This window comes from Neomonachus schauinslandi, chromosome 9, assembly GCF_002201575.2.
Source record: "Neomonachus schauinslandi chromosome 9, ASM220157v2, whole genome shotgun sequence".
Taxonomy (NCBI): Eukaryota; Metazoa; Chordata; class Mammalia; order Carnivora; family Phocidae; genus Neomonachus; species Neomonachus schauinslandi.
The window spans coordinates 73,626,137-73,635,052 of NC_058411.1; the positions used below are offsets into that span (position 1 = coordinate 73,626,137).

General features: G+C 41.4%; 1 protein-coding gene across 1 annotated transcript; it reads right to left on the bottom strand.

Annotated features, from left to right (window-relative positions):
• Nucleotides 1-1,505: 1,505 nt before the first annotated feature.
• LOC110585291 (olfactory receptor 11H6-like) lies at nucleotides 1,506-2,447 on the bottom strand. The gene has a single exon (XM_021695507.1). It carries the CDS (start codon nucleotides 2,445-2,447, stop codon nucleotides 1,506-1,508), a length of 942 nt encoding a protein of 313 aa, XP_021551182.1.
• Between the last annotated feature and the right edge of the window lie 6,469 nt (nucleotides 2,448-8,916).

Genomic DNA, 8,916 nt, shown 5'->3' on the forward strand with positions numbered 1-8,916 from the left:
CCTTGATTTCACAACCGTGACAACATGACCTGAGCTGAAATCAAGAGTCAGATGCTTAACCGACTAAGCCACCCAGGTGCCCCATAGAAGTCCCTAAATTTGAATGCAGTGATTCCCAGCCCTCTCTCTGTATTACAATTTCTTAGGGAGGTTTTCAGAATACCTGTGCCTACACCACAACCCCAGATCTGAGTCAATTAATTGAGAACCACTGCTTGAGTGGAGGTAGCTGTCTTTAGAACTATATGTGGTTGTGATTACTGTGAGCCAACAGAGAATCTGCTGTAAATCAGTGGTTTTCCAACTTTAGTGTGTATAATAACTCACGAGGATAAAATGCAGATTCTACTTCCTTAGGCCTGATATGGGTCCTGAGATCCCACCTTCTAAGAAGATCCCCAGTGATGCCCAGCTAATGATCCCCAAACCACATTTTCAGTGGTAAGGGTTGTATAATATATTTTCAAATGTGCAGGAGTGAAAGCATGGTTAGTAAGAAGAAAATGAAATAAAACAGTTGCATTATTAGACAAAGGAATTGATGAAGAGAAGAAAGCAGGTAATTTCTTAAGACATTAACTTTCATCTTGGTGAGGTTCTTCCATTGATTTGATTATCATTTTTTTTTCATTTTATACTTCTTAGATTTTATTTTATTTTTATTTATTTTTTATTATTATGTAATGTTAATCACCATACATTACATCATTAGTTTTTGATGTAGTGTTCCATGATTCATTGTTTGCGTATAACACCCAGTGCTCCATGCAGTATGTGCCCTCTTTAATACCCATCACCAGGTTAACCCATTTCCCCACCCCCTCCCCTCTAGAACCCTCAGTTTGTTACTCAGAGTCCATAGTCTCTCATGGTTTGTCTCCCCTTCTGATTCCCCCCCTTCATTCTTCCCTTCCTGCTATCTTCTTCTTCTTTTTTTTTTGGTTCAACCACTTTAGGTTGACCTAACATTTTTCTAGAAGTTTTTTCATTTCATCCGTAGGATATATAAAATATAGATTGTTATGGAGTTCTCATAATTTCTTTAGATACTGTCCTGACTGTTGATAGGATGACAAGGATGATAGAATCTAGTGAGGAAACATGAACAAATTTATTTTCTTTATTTAAATTGACATTATTGACATTTTTGGGCTAGGTGTGATGTTGGGTTCTGAAGTTATAGAAATTAATCAAACATAGGCCCTGCTCTTAAAAAATTGACAGTCTATTAAGGATGGGGAAGCACATAGGATGACTTATTAACAGTTAACTAAAACACAAGAAGAAAATGAATGACATGTTCAATAGAAGTACACACGATGTGCTATGGAAGAGGCAGTTAATTTCACCTGGGGAAAGGCTTCACTGGTGACCTGGTGTTTAGAATTTTGAAACACCTCCTTCAAAATGTTCACATCTATTTGCCAGTTTCTTAACTGTTCACTAACAGGAGGCTCACAGTCTGAACTCATCTGGGAATAAGACACTAACATCACAGACCAGTTTTAGGAACCTCCTAGAACTTTCTTTAAGGCATCCTTCATTTCTTTATTCCGGAGGCTGTAGATCATGGGGTTGAAAAAGGGGGTCAAAACTGAGTAGAATAGAGTTGTGAACTTCTGCATTCCCTCTGCTTGTCCTGACCCTGGTCTCACATATGTCGTCATGACAGAACCATAGAAGAGAAACACAACAGCCAGATGTGAGGAACAGGTAGAAAAGGCCTTCTTCCGGCCAGCAACTGAGGGCACCTGCACTACAGCCCTCAGCACCAGGGTATAGGAACCAATAATGTAGAAAAAGGTGGCGAAGATGAGGAGGGAGCTCATGGTGCCACATATGAGAACAGTCCCTGGGATTGGGACACAGGCTGAAGCCAAGGCCAGCAGAGGACCCAGGTCACACAGAAAGTCATCAATTACATTCGGGCCACAAAACGGTAGCTGGGTAACAAGGATCAGTGGGATCAGAAACCAGAGAAAACCGTAGACCCAGCAGAAGATGACCAGGCTGCAACAGAACTTAATAGTCATGACCATGGGATAGTGCAGGGGGTGGCAGATTGCCAGGAACCGGTCATAGGCCATGATGGACAGAAATAAACATTCAGTTGTGCCCAGTGAGAAGAAGAAGTAGAACTGGAGGAGGCACCGAGCAAAGGAGACGGTTTTGGTCTGGGAGAGGAAGTTGGCCAGCATGTTGGGCACATCAGAGTTGACATAGCAGATTTCCAGAAAGGAGAAGTTGGCCAGCAGAATGTACATTGGGCTGTGGAGCCGGCGGTCCCAGTGTACTGCACACATGATGGCCATGTTTCCAAGGAGCGTCAGGATGTAAGTCACAAAGAATACGGAAAAGAGGAGGATCTGTATTTCCCAGCGGCAAGGGAAGCCCAAGAGGATGAATTCACTCACAGTTTGAGAAATATTTCTGGCCTCTGAAGTCATTTCCTTCTATCCTTGAAGATTACAGCAGAAGTTACATGTACAAAGGGAATTATGCCTCCTGACTCTTCCCCAGGAGACAACAACCACATTCTCCTGATTATAGGGAAGGGGGCCTGGACCCAGGGTTCCTGTTTTTGATTGGGTGCTCAAACAATACAGTTGTTGAGTGTATTCTTCTATAAATGACTCTTCACTTTTAAACTGTATACAGACCACTGTCAATCAATATACTAAATATACAATATAATCAATATACTAAATAATACTAAACTTAAAGAAAAAAGTTTTCTTTAAGTTAAAATAGAAATTCAGGTATTTCCTTTCTGCATCTCTCATTGGGTTGCCTGGTGTGCCCAACTTTGGAGAACATTCTCTATTGTCTAGACAGTAGAAATAGGTGGCTGACTGAACCAAATTGAGATATAAATGTTGATATTGGCAATTCAAATACAAAAAATTAGAATTGACAGTTTTACCAGACAAAACAGTACTGTCAGATAAGTGACATAAAGGAGAGAACATGAGGCTTTGAAGCCAGCTATGAAAATAACCACAGTTATTAAATTGGAACCAAGCACGTTCCAATTTAGCTACATTAAGTGACCACTTATAGGCCTTTAGTATCTATTCCCTATCTGTAGGATGCTGTGTTACATGGGCTCCAGGCTTTGATATTATTAGAGCCAGAAGAGGGAAACTTTGAAAGGTGTAGATTCCCGGGCTTCATCTGGGTTTGGGATCCACTGCTGTGGCAGAGCACAAGCTTTGGAGACATTACAGTTCTTGGCTTTGCCACTGCCTGAGGAGTATTTTCTCGGGAAAGAACTTAAGCTCTGAGACTGTTTCTCTGTAAAATATGAATAATCATACCTCCACAGCAAGGATGACATGAAAACTGCATAAAATAATATACACGGGGCGCCTGGGTGGCTCAGTCATCAAGTGTCTGCCTTCGGCTCAGGTCATGATCTCAGGGTCCTGGGATGAAGCCCCGCATCGGGATCCCAGCTCAGCGGGAAGCCTGCTTCTCCCTCTCCCACTCCCCCTGCTTGTGTTCCCTCTCTCGCTGTGTCTCTCTCTTTCAAATAAATAAATAAAATCTTTTAAAAAAAATAATGTATGCAAAAGCAGTTTGAAAAAGGAAAATTATAAAATGCTACAGAAATATAAACTATTCTAAACTGTTCAGGGCTTGTTATGCTACATGTTACACTCCTTTGTTAATCTTATAAATTAAACTGATTTTAAAGTACAAAAGAATGTTTTTCCTTGTGGAATTTTAGCCATGTGACAGGCTAAGTACATGTCGTATGTGTGTTGTATTGGTGTGTAAGTACATGTGTATGTGTATGTATATGAATAAGAGATGTAGACCACACCAGATGCAGCTTCTCTGAAGACCATTTTTTGCCCATCAGACACACCAGAGGCTCTCTTTTTTTTTTCTTAATAGACTGTCCTCCTTCGCATGGTTACCATTACAGTCTTAAATGATAGGATCATTTTCCTGATGGCTACACCGTAGTGTGTATTGAGGCCACCTGCTTTTGAACCTGCAGATCCTTCCTTGGTGATCCTTCCCCCACTGCCCCACCTGTGCCTGGCCCTTCTGTGGGATTTCCTGGGAAATGAGGATCAGACTGTACGCAAGTGATCATAACAGAGGAGCACCAAAAAATACTATTTCAGAATAGGCTGACTTATGGAAATCAGGATCCTTTTCTCCCTCTGGCATTCCTGGATTTTGTGGTTTATTCAGCCCTGGAAAAAGCCTGGCTCTTCTTTTGGATACAAGGGAATAGAGAGAACCTTATCTAAATTTTAGACCTTGACCTAGGCTAAATTAAACCTAGATGTTTGGAATATGGTGTATCATCTCTGTTTCACCTTTTCCCTCCTTTCCCATTTTAGAAGCTCAGAACTCTCTATTCTCCTTTTCTTAACAACACCAGTTCTCTGTGGGGGGGGAATCCGGTAAACTCATGCATAAGCTGAACCCCCAGCATCTGTGAAGACTATAGCAGTTTTCATTTTCCGTGTTATGCACACAAGGGTACATGAACAGACGGCACACACACCAAATGTAATGGAACAGCATTTACTGGGGGAAACTTGCAGATCCAGGATCAGTCACAGACATGCAGGCCCCTTTTATTTTGCTCATTACAACCACAGTGACATGCCGAAATCTAGGATATCACATTCTAAGAAGGCACCTCAACCCTTAAACTGTGAGGTTTTGGTTTTTTTGGCGATAGGATTAGGGAAGTGCTAACTTCTCCACTAATGTGATTAGGGCCGGGATATAATCAACACGAGGAACACTTGGTTTAGTCCTATTTCTAGACTCAGAGTTTGGGGCTGGGGGAGAGGGATGCCAGCTTTTCTCCTGGTGTGATGGGGGCTGCAGTTCAAGCTTTGTGGTTGCAGCTCTAGGATATGACAAGCTAACAGCAGGACTCTTCACCTCAGCCAATGTTAGGAGACAGTCATTCAGCACCAGGCAAGAGATGCTTCATTTCCATGGAACTTCACAGGAGGCAACTTGCTCTTTGGGAGGGTGGCTTGAAAGGCATTCTTTTGAACAAGTTAACCCTTATGTCTAGCATGTGTCTTTTGGGGGGAGGGCGCTTCTTAATTACTCTATAGGGGAGCCACAGCAAGAATTATTGCCTGCATTTCATGTGTGAGGAAATAAAGACTCAAAGAGATTAAATGCCTGAGATCCCAAACTAGTAAGTGACAGGGTCAGGATGAGTCCATGCTTTCTGGTTCCCATTTTACTGTCACTGTTTTAAGGGAACTGCAGAGTAGATGTGCCCAAAATGTCACCCATTCCAGGGAAAAAGTGCATCAAATTAATAAAACGAGTAACTGTTGGTGCTGTAGACATCACAGCATCATCTGAGGGGAGGGAGGTGGCATCTCCCAAACTCCCCTCAAATTATACCACTTTGGTGGGATTGTGTTTTTTTTCTTTTATTTTTCATTTTTACATGGCTATCTCTCTCTTTTTGAAAGATCTTATTTATTTATTTGAGAGAGAGACACACAGCAAGAGAGGGAACACAAGCAGGGGGAGTGGGAGAGGGAGAAGCAGGCTTCCCGCCAAGCAGGGAGCCCGATGCGGGGCTCGATCCCACATGGCCTGAGCTGAAGGCAGACGCTTAATGACTGAGCCATGCAGGTGCCCCTCTCTCTCTTTTTTTGTAATAAGAAGTTAAAAGGCACACAGATACCATCCTGAGTATGGTAGTTATTTTACTCTTACCTGACTTTTCTGATATGCAGTGTTCAGCTCCTTTGTCGTGAGGAGGCAGGTCACCTCTTACCCATTTCTACAAAATTAAGGTAAATAATTAAAGAAGTAATGAAAACATTTATTTAATTTTTTTCTTTAAAGATTTTATTTATTTATTTATTAGAGAGCGAGTGAGAGAGAAACAGCATGAGAGGGGAGAAGGTCAGAGGGAGAAGCAGGCTCCCTGCTGAGCTAGGAGCCTGATGTGGGACTCGATCCCGGGACTCCGGGATCATGACCTGAACGCAGTCGCTTAACCAACTGAGCCACCCAGGCGCCTTTTTTTTTTTTTAAGAGAAGGTATTAAGAAGCTATGATAGACAGTGAGGACATGTAAGGGTGCTATAGGTGCGCTTCTTTGCAGTTTAGGGTGCTCTAATTCTATTTGTTGCAGCCTTTGATTTATTAAAGGCCTTTTATTATTTGAGCTTTCTTCAGCACTTAGATAATGTTACTCCATTTCTACACTGCCTGCCTGAGTCTCTGTTTTCCAGTTGTTCTTGTAGCATGAAGGACAACTGATTCAATGTGCTATGTCCCAGGGATTCACTTAAGTGAAGAGTTGGATTCTGTTCTTTGTACTCTGGAGGAAATAAACTGTCATGACTGACCTTCTATTTCTTGAAAATAATGTATTGCTCATAGTCACTGGCCTCAGAGATAGCATGGGTTAGAATGGGATCTACAAAGTCACACTTTCTTACTGATTCGATCTTACTGAATCTTGGAGTGGGAAGAGACTTTAGGGGTTCTATAGTCTCTCTTCTTGCCAGCAGTAAGAGCCCCTCTCTCCTGCCTTCTTGCTGATTGGTCATCTAGCTTCTGCTGGAATAATCCATGACAAAGAGCTCAATGAATGGCAGAACAGCTTTCATTTTTATTTTTTTATTTTTTTAATTTTAATTTTAATTTTTTAAGATTTTATTTATTTATTTGACCGAGAGATAGAGAGTAGGCAGAGCGGCAGGCAGGCAGAAAGAGAGGGTAAAGCAGGCTCTCTGCTGAGGAGGGAGCCTGACAGGGGGCTCGATCCCAGGACCCTGGGATCATGACCTGAGCCGAAGGCAGACGCTTAACCGACTGAGCCACCCAGGCGCCCCAGCTTTCATTTTTAGAAGTTGTAATAAGCTTCCTTGTTCTCTCTCTCTCTCTCTCTCCTTTTAAAAGATTTTATTCACTTATTTGACAGAGAGAGAGAGAGAGGGAGTACAAGAAAGGGGAGTACCAGAGGGGGAGGGAGAAGCAGACTCTCCACTGAGCAGGGAGCCCTATGTGGGACTCAATCCCAGGACCCTGGGATCATGACCTGAGCCGAAGGTAGATGCTTAACCTACTGAGCCACCCAGGCATCCCTCTTCCTTGTTCTCTCTTACATTCTTGAGTCACATTCCCGTCTTGATTTGTCCTCTTGGTCTTGCTTACTTCTGCCTCAGGGGAGGAAGGTTAACACTTATTATGTGCCTACAATATGCACACATAAGATTTTGACTGTTCTCTCTTACGTTCTTGAGTCACATTCCCGTCTTGATTTGTCCTCTTGGTCTTGCTTACTTCTGCCTCAGGGGAGGAAGGTTAACACTTATTACGTGCCTACAATATGCACACATGGGATTTTGACTGTGCATTATCCTTCTTGATCTTCCAACAACTACAGAAGTTATAATTGAGCCACAAGAAGGCAGTTAAGTGCTGGTCCTGGGCAGATTTGTGTTCTTTCATTACATTATACTGATGCTCAGAATAAGTCTACACAGCAGGACTTAAAAATATTTGAGGAAGGGATTCATGTCTTTGAATCTTCTCAATTTATACTAAGCACTCTTGGTTTCTTTAACTGAATTTGACATAATTTCCAGGGTGCTCACTATCCTGGTTGTCGTCTTTTGATTGTTCATACCTTTGGAAGATGTGATCTTTCTAAAACTGAACACAGTACCCCTCATATTGTGTGACCGACACAGAGCACACTGCCATAATCTCTTCTGCTCTAGAAACTCAGGCAGACTTAAGTTGACGTTAGATTTTTTGGGTAGTAACTTTATACTTTTGACTTTTATTGGATTTCTATTTTGTCACAGTCTTTAGAGTTTGTTCACAAGAACGTCTTTAAAACAAGATTGGTCCAGGGTGCCTGGGTGCTCAGTTGTTGGGCGTCTGCCTTTGGCTCAGGTCGTGATCCCAGGGTCCTGGGATCGAGCCCTGCGTCTGGTTCCCTGCCGAGCAGGGAGCCTGCTTCTCCCTTTCCCACTCCCTCTGCTTGTGTCCCCTCTCTGTCTGTCTCTCTCTCTGTGAAATAAATAAAATCTTAAAAAAATAAAATAGAACAAGATTGGTCCTATCTGATGCTTGTGTCATTGAGTTTTCGAAGTGAGGGAGGTTAATTACTGAATTTCACCAAGTGTTTTAGTCAATTAAGGTCTTAAGACTATCAAATACTAGCTTTCTTTTCTATTTTTATTGCCTATAAATTTGATAAAATTTCTCGTGTTTTACCTATGTCTGATTGAAATATGTAGAACATGAGAAAATGCTTTTTCATGGCACTTAAAACATTTTCTACATTAGCATCTATTATTATCAACAATTGTTGATAGATGGCTAAGCTCAAAATATATAAGTAGTACAAAGGTTGTGCAAATGACATTATATTTCTGGAAGACATTCTGGCATATATTATTAAATGGATGGTTTATGAAAAATTTTTAGAAGCAATTTTTGGGCTTTAAACTCATTACTCATTTTCAGTTTTTAAAAAAATTTTCTTTCATTCTCCAGAATCCTTTAGAGACACCAGTCGTGGTTTTGAAATCACATCTGTAAAATCTTTCTGCATCCAGGGATATAATGTGTCTAGGTCTGAGAATTTAAGCTTATTTATAATTACTGACTGCTGTTTTACTTAATTTTCATATCAATTCTCTCTTATACATGTGTTCTCCATGCTTTGCAAAGAAGATCATTTTTTGGAGCTGTCTATATTTTAATTTAGATTGATGGGTGCCATGCCCTTCTCTCTCCAGAGGGCAGATGGCCCAGCCTTTTTAAAAATTTTAATCTCATAAACCTTGCAAGCAAGGAGACCCTCTCACTATAATGCTATCAGCTGGTGTTGGAAAGACCGTCTCATTTAGGTCTTAGTCCAGTGAAGAGCTCACTAAGTTCCTTAGA